The 13,991-nt window shown below is 37.5% G+C and overlaps 2 protein-coding genes across 2 annotated transcripts; both read left to right on the forward strand.

Annotated features, from left to right (window-relative positions):
• Positions 1-1,471: 1,471 nt before the first annotated feature.
• On the forward strand, positions 1,472-3,524 carry LOC136272221 (uncharacterized). Its single transcript, XM_066073666.1, has 2 exons — positions 1,472-2,902; positions 3,445-3,524. The coding sequence occupies exon 1, from the start codon at positions 1,571-1,573 to the stop codon at positions 2,510-2,512; it is 942 nt and encodes a 313-aa protein (XP_065929738.1). The 5' UTR covers positions 1,472-1,570; the 3' UTR covers positions 2,513-2,902; positions 3,445-3,524.
• A 5,105-nt stretch (positions 3,525-8,629) lies between these two features.
• LOC105323846 (uncharacterized) lies at positions 8,630-13,503 on the forward strand. The gene is made up of 3 exons (XM_066086912.1): positions 8,630-12,035; positions 12,999-13,148; positions 13,310-13,503. The coding sequence occupies exons 1-3, from the start codon at positions 8,630-8,632 to the stop codon at positions 13,501-13,503; spliced, it is 3,750 nt and encodes a 1,249-aa protein (XP_065942984.1).
• The last annotated feature ends 488 nt before the right edge of the window (positions 13,504-13,991 follow it).

Raw genomic sequence — 13,991 nt, forward strand, 5'->3', positions numbered from 1 at the left:
CGCCGGGCGTCCGTCCGTGTGTCCGTGTTTCCGTCCGTCACACTTTTTTTAAGCGCTCTAATGCCTACAAATTTTGACGGATTTTCAAAAAAATTTATACCAAATGATTATACCACTATTACCTTGGTCAAGTTCGAAAATCAGCATTGGTCGATACTTTTTGTTGGAGTTATGGGACTTTGACAACAATAATTACTCCATTTTATCCAAAGATTGACCTTGTAAGCGCTCTCATGCCTACAAATTTTGACGGATTTTCATTAAATTTATACCAAATGTTTATACCACTTATATCGGTCAAGTTCGAAAATCAGCATTGGTCGATACTTTTTGTTGGAGTTATGGGACTTTGACCACGATAATGACTCCGTTTTATCCAAAAATTGACCTTGTAAGCGCCCTCATGCCTACAAATTTTGACGGATTTACATGAAATTCATACCAAATCTTTATACCCCTAATACCTTGGTCAAGTTCCTAAATCAGCCTTGGTCGATACTAGTATACTGCTTGACCGGCGGGGAACCCAGGAATTCTATTCTTGTTCTTTTAGAAAACATAGAGCGCATTCTTGAACAAACAAAATATTTTAATCAGAGATATATCTAGCCAAGGCTAATAAGTGACAAAAACTTTTCCTTGTTCAAGCATGCGCTCTATATTTCCCATTCATAAAAGGTAAGATAAATGTAAATTTTTGACTGATTTTGATTGAATTATAGAAATATGATCTTGAATTGTCCAAAAGTAGGTCAAGGTTATGACACGAAAGTAGGTCAAGGTCATGAGTGAAGTGAGTGTCAAGTACCCCCTTGCTGCTGACGAGCTCTTTTCTTGTTGACCAAGTGACCGGCTAAACTAAATACTCTCTCAGCTGGCACAGATGGAGCTGGAATACCTAAATACTTCTTTGCAAGATCACTCAATCTAGGATAATGAATTTCATTCTTCTTCCACCACTGAATCAATGGTTTAACATATTCCCCAACACACACAATATCTTGTAGAAATTAATCACAATCACCTAGATTTATCTTTTTAGCTTTAGACGGTCCGTCCACCTCTTCCACATCTTCTGATTCAACTTCTGTTATCATTCTAGATAGTTCTGGTTCGGGTAATTCAGGCTCCCTCTGCATTTCATTTAATTCGTTGTCATTGTCATCAATCCCTTTCTCCTTTTTATTCTTAATTTTTTTTTTTTGCTGCTTTTTCATCTGAATTAAAGGCAATTCTCAAAGGAAGCTGATGTGCATCTTCTGTGGGTAAAAAGTCCCGATCTTTAGTGAATTGGTTGAGCATGCATGCAATTATTGCCAGTTCTTGGTGTTGTGTTCTGCTCTGTAGTTCTGACTTCATTTTTTCTTTAATCTTCTTAATCAAAGTTGGGTCCTCAGGATCTATTTCCACACATTTGGACAGTTTTATCAGCAAGGGTATATTTTGTTAAGTGTAGGTGTTACAGTTAAGAGAAAAGTATTGGATTATCCATGCTCCGTCAGCTATCAGGAAGCTGATATCAAGATGTGTTACATGTAGACGATTCAAGTCGAAAGTTGAAGAGCAGAAGATGGCAAATCTACCAAAGGATCGTATCGTTCCAGATGAACCACCATTTAGCAGAGTAGGAGTCGATTACTTTGGACCGTTCGAAGTAAAACAAAAGAGAAGTCGTGTGAAACGTTATGGCGTAATATTCACCTGCTTGGCAAGTCGAGCTGTACATTTGGAAGTAGCAGCTTCATTAGACACTGATTCTTACATAAATGCCTTGCGACGCTTTATTGCCAGAAGGGGACAAGTTACGAAGATACGTTCTGATAATGGAACTAATTTTGTTGGTGCTGAACGTGAACTTGCCCGATCCATACAGGAATGGAATCAACACCAGATTCAAAAGTCAATGTTACAGAAGAATGTAGACTGGCAGTTTAACCCACCAGCTGGATCACATCATGGTGGAGTGTGGGAAAGAATCATTCGAATTATTTGCAAGGCCATGAACAGCGTTGTAAGGGAACAGACCTTGGACGACGAAGGACTTAATACCCTGATGTGTGAAATCGAATATATGATCAACGATCGACCAATTACGAAGAATACAGATCACCACTCTGATTTGGAACCACTTACACCAAACCATTTGCTCTTAATGAAGCGGAAGCCGAACCTGCCTCCAGGAGTTTTTGATAAGGACGACATCTATCACAGGAGAAGGTGGAGACAAGTTCAATATATGGCAAACCTGTTTTGGCATAGATGGGTACGGGAATACCTACCGCTTTTACAAGAAAGACAGAAGTGGCACGAAATCAAACGGAACTTGCAAATTGGTGATGTTGTGTTAATAGTCGATTCTAATTCTCCGAGAAACTCGTGGCCTATGGGCATTATTTGTGAAACTATACCGAACTGCAACGGACTTGTGCGACAAGTTAAAGTTAAAACTGCGACAAATATTCTTATCCGCCCCGTTGATAAACTCTGCCGGATTCTAGAAGGAGATTGTTAGAACTGTTTGATTATTACGAACTTGTGCAAATTTCTGTATTATTATTTGTGATTATTGAATGTTTGTTCATTGTTGACATTTTCTAGGAACAATTGCTAGTGAAGACACAAATTTGATAAAAACTAGGTTGTTTGTAACTTAATGATGTAGAGTATTTTCGACGTAATTGTGTCATATTCATTCCACAATTAGGGGGCTGGGTTGTTACCGCCAATACTGCAATTAGTCATATCTATGCTGGTACTGCAGTTAGTCATACCTGATCTGACGTCATCAGTTTTTGAGCTCAATATTTTTGTGTGTAGAGCCCGTGAACTTGTGTGAGGCGGGCTCATGTCTTCAATCATTTCGTACTGAATGTACTTTTCTCTGGAGGAAACTACTTAATTGGTGAGTGTTATAATATGTATATTGTTAGAATGTTTTTCCAATGCATATGTACATTGTGCAGTAGAATTATATTACAGTACATCTGATAATTCTGATAATTCTCATACTTTAGTGTAGGTATAAAGTTACTATTTATGCATATGCATGGATATTTCAAGGTCATAATTAATGATATATTGATAAAGCTATATAGAGGTACTTATATGTAATTATGAGGCATGTGTGCAACTTCGCTGGATTATGTTAGGTTTATAATTGATATATTACGGGAGGTAACTCCATTTGCAACATGTATGATATCATTTGGTTGTCTAGAGTTATGCCTCTTTGTTTACATTTTTCTGTCGCCAAACTTTGCTAGAGCATTTCAGATTTATATATCTAGATGCATATCTTATTGTGACTAATTGAATTAGGTTATACTGATACATCAGATAGTCATACGTTTCATCATTGTCAACCATATATTTACTAGGATGAATTTGTATGTGTGTGTTTTTTGAATTAGTTTATTTACAATATTTTTTCTCTATTTTTTGTAGTAAATCGTCATTCGTCATTCGTCATACATCTTATATGTTTTGTCACCCTCCAAAATAAAATAAAGACGCATTTACAAAAGTACCAGTTTCCTCATTTCACTGGCCAGTACAGTAGGTGACTTGTCTCCACAAACAGTTTGTTGCCTTCATGAAAGGTTTGAGTGCAGCAGCAAGCCTTTCTACTAAAGACAGTTCATCAAAACTATATGCATAGGACTTAAGTGTATTTGCTGCAGCTTTTGCACAACTGCTGTCACTTATAACCGCCATGATAGCAGGAGTTTGTTCCAATAATCTCTCAAGCATACTGTATGTACTATTCCATCGTGTTGGGCAATCCATTATAAGTTTGTGTCCTCTCAGATCTTCAGCTAACAGAATTTGTTGTTTGCTCATAAGTAAATCAAAAACACTTGAACTCTGATGACAGGTGACCAATTTTCTACCTTTGGCAATAACTTTAGATAACTCACGTAAGGCCAGGGCATTTTTGACAATTAAGTTGATCCTGTGACCATAGCAACCAAATCTGCACCATTCAAGTAGTTCAAAAGCTTTTCTTTCATTGGCGGCATTGTCCGTCACTGCACTAGGTTCTGGCAATTTCCAGGTATTTGGGGTTTCGATCAGTGAGTTCTTTATGTTTTCTGCTGTGTGACTTCCAGTCACTTTTTTGGTCTCCAGTACAACACTGCGCATTTCCCAGTTTTCATTAATATCATGGCTAGTCACTGTGCAAAAACTCTCAGTGTTTATGCTAGCCCATCCATCATGTGTAATTGATATATCGTCCAGTTTGCTTATTTTACCTGCTAACTTAATTTTCATTTCTTCTTTCTTTTTCCCAAGTCTTGAAGTCATAGTTTTTCGGCTAGGAATTTCATATTTTGGATTCAGCAGATGAACAAATACACAAAACTAATAGGTAAAACTTTGCCTGCCAAAAGCTGCATAAGTGCATCATCAATTTCCTTTTGTTTGGTTTCAGGTATTTTTATTTTTTCAGGTGTACTTTTAAAGCTAATAGTAGTTTTGTTACACTAAAGTTTTAAAATTCAGAGAATTTAAAACTATCTATAACAATTTCTGAGTGTAAAATTAGCACAAGTTAATTTTTCCATTTTTAGCATTTTAGAGTTACAATTTTTATTTCAAAATCATTTAAATTTTACTTATTTTAAATGCTTTATTTTTTTTCTCACTGTTAAAAGTTATACTTTATTTCTTAATCGAGGAAATTTATTGGTAGCTTTTTACTTTTTAATTGTATAACCATGGCATCTAAACAATTTGACATTTTTCTGGAAATTATTTAGTTACGACAGATTGTCGGACAAAAAGTTAATTTGTTAAATAAACTGACAAATTCCTCGTTCAGGCAAACCTTTGAAGAGAAATTCTTTATGTTATCAGAGCGACACTTTAGCGACTCGCGAAGATTATTCAATTTGAATTACGTCAGAAAACTTATTTACTCGTTTCGGCTTTACTTAATTTTCTCTTTGTTAACATACGTACATCGAAATTCATCTGATTAACTCTATCACCTGTTTGGCCTTTAGTAATCAGTGTCAGCTCGTAGAAGAAATTCTGTGAAATTAGCCCGCTAGCATTTAAATCAAGTATCCTGATTGGTCAATGAGAGCTATTCCAAATTAAGCCGGATGGTGGGTGAATTTACTTAATTCACTTTCCATCCGACGTTTAAAGAATAAAGAACTTGTTTTAATTTTACGGAATTGTTTCTCGTTTCCATAAGGTAAGCTTGAATGAAATCTTATCTAATTTCAGTATTTTAGGTTTTCATTACATTATTTCATTATATTTTTCTGTTGCTAATTTTGATAAATTTTAGTTTGATTTGTTTAAAATACTTAAGAACATTGATTAACTATATATTTCTTATTATTCTGCGGAACTATGAATTCGTCAATCCAGAATTTTAGTTTTCATTTTCTATAAAAATATTTCGCGTCATTTTTTTTTATGCCATGATATGCTTCATTTTGTTTAAATGTGTGATTTTTATTATTGAACTTCTGTGCTGTTAAATGCTGTTTGTATAAAGTTTGAATTCGCCGCGTAATTATTGTAAACCTGTAGTGAACTCTTCAGTGTGAGAAGGTGAATTTAAGAATCGGTAGAAATTCGTCAGCTAAGTAATATTTGTTAGTTATTTCCTCTTTAATTATTTAATGACAACAGTTTATATTTTGTTTTCTAGTTTTCTTACATTTTATAAGCGTTATGCATTTTCATACTTTTGCGGAATTATCGATCCTTAGATTATAAGCGTAAAAACGATCTCGCTTTCTCGCATTGCTGTGTTTAACTACAGGGTGTTTCGAAATATGTTTTTGTTTTAATTCACTTTCCATCCGACGTTTAAAGAATAAAGAACTTGTTTTAATTTTACGGAATTGTATCTCTTTTCCATTAGCAACCAGTAGAAAGGCGAGTGGCATCCTACCAAGCTATTCCCCAACTTAATCATATTCACAAACAAAGAAAGTATCTGTGTGAAAAGTGGTGAGAGAATTCAACAGATCCCGGACCTCTTCATACAGATTATGCAAGGAGGACAGAAAATCAACTACTATCTAAGATCATCGGAAAAAACAGGTAGCCAGAATCAACCTAATGCTACTACAGCTAGTGAAAATTTAATTAGTTTTGACTCTCCAGAAGAATCAGCAAGTCTGACAACAACTACTAGTGCAACATCACCATCATCAACAACAATAACAGCAAGTGTGACAACTACAACATCACAATCATCATCTTTGGCTTCAATAACATCAGCAAGCTCAACAACATCATCCACACTGACAACAATTTCAGTAGCAGCAACAACAACATCTTCATTGCCAGCATCGACTTCAGCAGCATAAACCACATCATCTGCACCAGCAACGTCAAATTCAGTTCCAGTAGCATCGACAACATCATCAACAACAACATCAGTGTCAAATTCAACAACAGCTACCGTGACAACATTTAGTGCAAGTCAGGTCGACATGCATAGAGCAGAGCAAAGTGCCCAGCTTCCCAAACTCTCAGGAAAACGTGGATGCTTTTATACAGTGGTGTTCCCTTCATGCCTTTACTGAACAGCAAATTCTTGGAAGGATTGTTTTTCACTTGACCGATATGGTTTAACAGTAGTACCTATCACTACCAAAATCCTCGAGAAGTACCCTCCTACAGCTGAAATGATCATTCTTGGCCAGATTCGGGAAACAAAATTCCTTTCATCTCGACGTTTCGGATATTAAACAAATGCCAGATGAAACCTGTGAAGAATACATCTCGCGAATTCAACAATTGGCCTGTGACGACAACATCCCTAGCCTTATGCTAATCAATCTTATAGCAAAAGGTTTTAAAGTTTTAAAACGGACATTGCAGAAAAAGTTCTTGATAAGGATCCTGAAACTTTTGAGGACCTTTTCAAATTTGCGAAGAGGGCAGAGTCAACTATAAAGTTACGCATTAACAACCATTTATTAGCTTCAATTGAGGGAATGGAGGACAGACTCATGGACAAACTGTCGAAACAGTTGGAATCAACTGTAATGGCTCTAAGCAATCAACAGAACTCCCCCAGTCCAGCCAGGTTCGAGGAAAAATCCAAGGGACGTGACCACCGTGACCGATATCAAGGATACCGTGCTAATAATTTCCAACCCAAGAACAATTTCCATGGAAATAGACAGTACCAGAACTCCGGTCCCCAGTATTGCGAACGACCCCGTCCAGCACATGGTACCCATGGCAACCGATTTCCTCGGCCAGCCCATCAGTCCAGAGACACCTCCAGACAGCATAGTAACCGCCCATCCCAGTTCCAACATCCACGAGGTCCCAGTAAGTGCTCAAATTGTTTTATGGACACTTGTGATAAGGTTCATTGTATTGCGTTCGGCAAACAATGTTATTATTGTTATGGATATAATCATTTTCAAATTGCATGTGTTTCAAATCCAAATAGTCATTTTTATCAATATTTAGCAAATCTTGAGTCAAATCATTCATGTCAATAGGGATTCAAGCCTATCCATCATATGAAAAGGCGCCTCGAAAATTTTGAAAATGAAAGTGCAAAATGTAAATCAGCAGATATCAATATTGCTACTGTCACATTAAAATTCATCATTGTATATATTTAGTTTCGTATTTTAACTTAACCACATATCCCGTGGTGAGCCCCTTAGTATTTTAGTCATACGTATTTGTAAATACCCATATTGAACCTCAGTTCACCGGGCTTTAAACCCACCAGTCCGTGCAGTATCAGTTTGGACGCGGCAGTCCAGAGGGAAGGACGCACTTAAACTTCTCTCGTGCATACCATCCAGTCACTATGCATTTTGTTAATATAAATAGCTGTGTGCTAACTCTGAAGTGAACCTGGTACTGGCTTTTTCTGAGGTCCCTTGTTCCATCTTTTGTGTAAACCACTTTCATCGATGGTGGCCGAATATTGGTGACGTCTTGTGTGGCCAGTAGAGAACATTCACTTGGAGGACCTCACCAGTCCAGTCTTGTCAAGACCAAGTGGCAATAGACTACATGTACAGTGAAGGACCTTACCAGTTCCCATACTAGGACAATTACTTTCAATGTGTATCAATTCAAACTATATTAAATATGTAAAAACAGTGTAAAATATTGTCTTAGTCTTTGTCTTACAGTAAATATAAATTGTAATTAATTCCGCTCGAAAATCTGTGACAAATTGGTGTCAGAAGTGGGATCTATTCCCCAAAATCTTTGTATTAAACAAGAAAAAAAATTGTAAAGTTTTTCTGAAAAAAAAAACTACGCAGTGTTCAATTTGTTTACCATTTTGTTTTTTGTTCCATGTTATTCATGTTCATTGTTCTTTATGTTGTTTCAGTTTGTGTGTACCATTGTCCTTTTGTGTGTGTTCTGTGTTGTACAAAATCAGCCGTGTACTGCTTGTTTGGGACCTTGGAAAAATGCTAACCAGAGTTGGACCTGTCTCAGTAAGTCGGAACCTTCTGGTAACTGCAGAGTAGTAAGCTATTTTGTTTTTCGTGAAACTGGATGTATTTGTTTTCGCGATGTATTGTGTATCATAGCTACTGGTGGTTTTGAGTTAGTCACATGTGAAGTGAGGTTCAAGTTAATTTATTCTTGTACCTATAGTTTCATGTCAAACATGGATGATTTGAATGAGTTAAAAGCATTTGGTGAGGGTTTAGGTCTTAAGGATACTGCTCTGGCAGATTTTATTAAAGAACAGCAAGCTATTAGAAGAGATGAGAGACAAGCTCAGAGAGAGTTGGAAAAGATTAAGATGCATGCTCAAGCGGACGCTGAGAGAGAGAAATATAATTTTGAGTTAGAAAGAGAGAAAGTGAAGATTGACATTGAGAAAATGAAATTAGAGCAACACTCTTATATTGCAAGTGAGTCAAAATCTTACGATAGTCATGTGTCCGCTAAGATTCCCAAACTCCCTTTCTTTGACGATTCTCACGATGAGATGGATAGTTATCTTTTAAGATTTGAAAGGTACGCTGAAGCTCAGCGTTGGGATAGATCGAATTGGGCTATAAATCTTAGTGCTTTATTAAAGGGGAAAGCTTTAGATGTTTATGCGTTGATGCCCAAAACTGATGCCTTTGACTACAATACCCTAAAGACAGCATTACTCAGACGCTTTGAATTGACAGATGACGGTTTTAAAAAGAAATTTCGATCATGTAGGCCAGATCCTAGTGAAACATTTTCCCAGTTCGCTGTTCGGTTGAGTAGTTATTTTGATAGGTGGATTGAAATGGCAAAGGTTTCCAAATCATTTGAAGACTTGTATGATCTTATGTTACGCGATCAATTTTTACATGTGTGTAGTCAAGATTTGAAACTATTTTTAAAGGAAAGATTACCCGAGAATTTGACAAGAATGGCAAACTTGGCTGATCAGTATAAAGATGCTCGTGACCTGAATGCACTCCAAGCTACGGGTAAGGGTAAGATGCCTTTAGAAAAAAAAGTTGATCAGGTGAAGAAAACAGATGTAGGTGAGAACAAGCATGTACCTAATGATAAGAAAAGGTTCATTCCAAAGACAGAGCGTAAGTGTTACAAATGTCATAGATACGGACACATTGCACCAGAATGTAAGTCTAGAACATCGTTTAATAACGTTTCTAATGCAGTGCAAGACTTTGGATCTTCAGAGCAAAAGGTTTGTTTTGTTAGCACAATGCCTACTGATTCTATTGTAGATTCCAGAGTATCTTCTTCTCCAATGACAATGTCATCATCTTGTCAGAAGAACTCGTCTTTTAACATGCCTTTATCTGCAGGGTATGTTAACAATGTCCCTGTGACGGTACTAAGAGATACTGGGTGTAGTGGTATTGTTGTTAAAATGAGCAAGATACAGGAGGAAAACCTTATAGTTGGTAAGAAACAGACTTGTATTTTAGCAGATGGATCTAAGGTATCTGTCCCGATTGCCGATGTGTCCATCGATACGCCATTTCTGAAAGGTCAGTATGAGGTATGGTGTATGGAGAATCCTGTGTACGACTTGATAGTTGGTAACGTTCCAGATGCCAAACCAGCAGATCAACCAGATCCAGATTGGCAGGTAAATGCTGTTGAGACTAGGCAACAGAAACGTGACAAGAGTAAACCATATCCTCAACTTAGGGTTCCAGACATGATTACTGAAGATATCAATCCGATGACAATTAGGGAGGCGCAGGAGCATGATCATTCTTTGAAAAAGGTACGTGAAAATGTAGAGAACAATCTCTCTCAGGTTAAGAAAAATGGTAAAGTGAGTTGGTTTAAGAAAAACGACCTTATGTTTAGACAGTACAGTACTCATGTGGGAGATAGGGAAAAGACTTATTCTCAATTAGCTGTTCCCGATAAATTCCGAAACCAGGTAATGAAACTTGCACATGATTCATTGCTAGCAGGTCATTTAGGAACACAGCGTACTTTAGCGAGAGTAACGTCAGAATTCTGGTGGCCAGGAATCCAGAGTGATGTGCGAAGATTTTGCCAGTCTTGTGACATTTGTCAGCGCACAGTTCACAAAGGTAAGATAAAGAAAGTACCTCTTGAACGAATGCCACTCATAGACGTACCGTTCCAGAGAGTTGCTGTTGACCTGGTGGGCCCTCTTTCTCCAATCACAGACAAAGGTAATCGCTATATTCTCACTTTAGTGGATTATGCTACTCGCTATCCTGAAGCCATAGCACTTCCCAGCATCGAAACAGAGAGAATTGCAGAGGCTCTATTTGAAATGTTCTCGAGAATTGGTATACCTCGTGAAATGTTGACAGATATGGGAGCTCAGTTTACTTCCGCATTAATGTCAGAGGTAAGTCGTCTTATTTCTCTTAGTCAGCGGACAACAACCCCGTATCATCCTAGCTGTAATGGGTTGGTGGAACGATTCAACGGGACCTTAAAGCAGATGTTGAAGCGACTCTGTTCCGAGAAACCAAAAGATTGGGACAAGTACCTAAGTGCTGTGCTGTTTGCCTACCGAGAAGTGCCACAGGAGAGTCTTGGATTCTCACCCTTTGAGTTGGTATATGGTAGATCAGTTCGTGGACCTATTTCCATATTGAAGGAGTTGTGGACAAACGACATACCAGATCCAAACGTCAAGACAACCTACCAATATGTGTTAGATCTCAAAGACAGACTCCAGTCTATGGCTGAACTTGCGAAAGAGAGTCTAGAAAAGTCGTCTACCAGATACAAGAAACAATATGACAGGAAAACTAGAACTAGAAGTCTAAAGGTAGGAGATAAAGCTCTTGTTCTTTTACCGACTGACAATAACAAATTATTGCTTCAGTGGAAAGGACCTTTTGTGGTTACAAAGAAAGTCAACAGAGTTGATTATCAGTTAGATATGCAAGGTAAGACAAAAACCTTTCATATAAATCTTTTGAAAAAGTACATTGAGAGACCAATTTCAGATGTTGCTTCAGTGACGGAAGATGCAGGTGTTCTTGGTTTAGTCAACGCAGCAGTAGTTGATTGTGTGGATGATGAGGACCAAGATGGACAGTTAGATGAGTATCCTCAATCACAGGTTAGTGTAAGCAAAGTAAACATTAACCCATCATTGTCATTAGAGAGCAAGGACAGATTGATGAAGTTGCTTTTTAAGTTTGATGATGTTTTTCAAGACCGTCCTGGTATCACAAGTGTACTTGAACATGAAATTAGATCGACAAGTGCCAAACCGATTCATGTCAAAAATCGTCAGATACCATATTCAATGGAGGAAACAGTAAACAAAGAGGTGAGTGACATGTTGAAGATGAACATTATTGAATCTTCTGACTCCCCGTATTGTTCCCCAGTTGTTATCGTGCCCAAGAAAGATGGAACAAACAGGTTCTGTATAGATTTTCGCCTGTTAAATAATCAGACCATATTTGATTCAGAGCCAATGCCAGATGCTGATGAAATGTTTTCCAAACTTGCAGGACATAAATTCTTTTCAAAAATTGATCTATCAAAAGGGTACTGGCAGGTTAAGTTAACAGATGATTCAAAACCAAAAACAGCCTTTAGAACAGGTAAGGGTTTGTTTCAGTTCAGGGTCATGCCCTTTTGGTTAGTTACGGCTCCGGCCACATTTTCAAGATTAATGCGCAAAGTCTTGCATGGAATGGAGAATGTAGACAATTTCATAGATGACATTTTGGTGTACATTTTAATGTGACATTTTAATGTGAGCAATTTTTTTTTTCAAGACTTTCTCAGAAAGATAGAAAATGTGACGATTGAGATTTCCTGCCGGCGTCTTCCGACAAGAAAAGGTAAAAGATCATAACTTAATACACACCTATGTCTCAGTTTTTTATAAATAATGTTGGTACATCGTTTTCCAAAAGAAAAAAATAATAGAAAGTTTCTAAATTTAGGCATGTGTTTGCAAAACAAATTGATTGAGGTGGCTGTTCTTGCTTCTAAATTTAGTGAATTACACTGAATGACAGCATTGCCTGGACACAACTTCATTTCATTTGTCGCCAACCACAATTTATATAATAACCTACCACTCCCCCCCCCCCCCCCCCCATGCATCCCATGGATTTTGTGCTTTAAGGGTGTCGTATTCTTTACCATTCTAACATTTTTACACAGGATTCCCGAACACACTGGGTTGTATTGATGACACGTTTATTAGAATCCTGGCTCCAGCTGAAAATGAACCGAATTTTGTAAATAGAAAGGGGTTTCATTCTTTAAATGTACAGAACCGTTTTTTAATATTTTTTAAAATTGATTTATTAGGGGTTTGAAGCGAGCGGGTAGTTTTTTATTCGGGTCAGAGTTCGACCCCTTTCTTTATTTATGGTTACATTGAAATTGATGTTAAAACGGGCTTGGCCCCTGTGCAGTGTCTTTTGAGATGGTCAGCGTCTCGAAGATGTCTAGATAGAGTTTTTTTTACTGAACTATTGTTGCTCAGATGATCAATGGATTTGATTTTGCGCCTTCTGATCTTTATTAATACATCTTTTAATTTTCTTCAGGTTTAATCGTCGTGGGGAAAAAACAAGATAGACATGTCCTTGAACAAGAAACAGCTCCACCAAAGCCCCCTGTGACAGCGGCTACAAGTTTGCCACCTCCACAAAACAAAGGAGACGTCCACGACTTCAGTCTGCCACCAAACACAGCAGGTACAGTCAAACTGAAAAGAAGAGTGAAAACCAAACCACCAGTACCTGCATCAACTCCTTTCCAGCAAGAAACTGTATGATCACCTGTGGATCAGCCTTCAGTTCAGCTTCCAAGTCATCCTTTATTATTCATTCCCCCGACATTTTCTCCAACTCTGCAGCATCTGTTCCCAGTATTCATACAGCTTTAAAGTCAACCAACTCCATCACTGCAGCCATTCTCTTCACCAATTCTACATGCTTCCATGTTATCAGGGACATCAACCAAACCAAATTCCCTATTGCCAACATCATATTTTGCCCACAGATACCACAAGAAGAAGCAACAGGAAGAGGAAGCTGGGATCAAGCGTAGAAAGTATGAAAGAAAATCATCTGTACTTTGCGAAAGTGCAATAAAGAGAAACATTCCGCCGATGAAACCCAATATTACGGGAATGTTTTTTGTCATAATAAAGAGACACAGTCTCTTGACACTTGGAGGGACAATTTGAAGCAGAAACATTAGAAGGACAAGAAAAATTAAATATTCATGCTAACAGTGATAGTGATATTATTGTGTACAGTGTATACCCAATGAAAGTGATAATGTATATTCCCAACGAGGGTGGCATTGTGTATATTGTGTACAATATTACATTGTGTATTGGCAATGATACTGATATGTGTATTGGCAATGATGCTGATATGTGTATTGGCAATGATACTGATATGTGTATTGGCAATGATAGAGACGTTGTGTATTGGCAATGGTATTGACATTATGTTTTGGGAATGATATTGATATGTGAATGGGCAATGATTGTGACATTGTGTACTGGCAATGATATTGATATTGTGTAC

This window comes from Magallana gigas, chromosome 1, assembly GCF_963853765.1.
Source record: "Magallana gigas chromosome 1, xbMagGiga1.1, whole genome shotgun sequence".
NCBI lineage: Eukaryota > Metazoa > Mollusca > Bivalvia > Ostreida > Ostreidae > Magallana > Magallana gigas.

Bases quoted from the DNA above. Each gene is read 5' to 3' on its own strand.
- LOC136272221 (XM_066073666.1), top strand. From the start codon at position 1,571: ATGGCAAATCTACCAAAGGATCGTATCGTTCCAGATGAACCACCATTT.
- LOC105323846 (XM_066086912.1), top strand. From the start codon at position 8,630: ATGGATGATTTGAATGAGTTAAAAGCATTTGGTGAGGGTTTAGGTCTT. The intron at 12,036-12,998 runs GTAAGGGTTTGT...AATTTTCTTCAG, and splicing joins AAAAACAGCCTTTAGAACAG to GTTTAATCGTCGTGGGGAAA. The intron at 13,149-13,309 runs GTACAGTCAAAC...CCAACTCTGCAG, and splicing joins TCTGCCACCAAACACAGCAG to CATCTGTTCCCAGTATTCAT.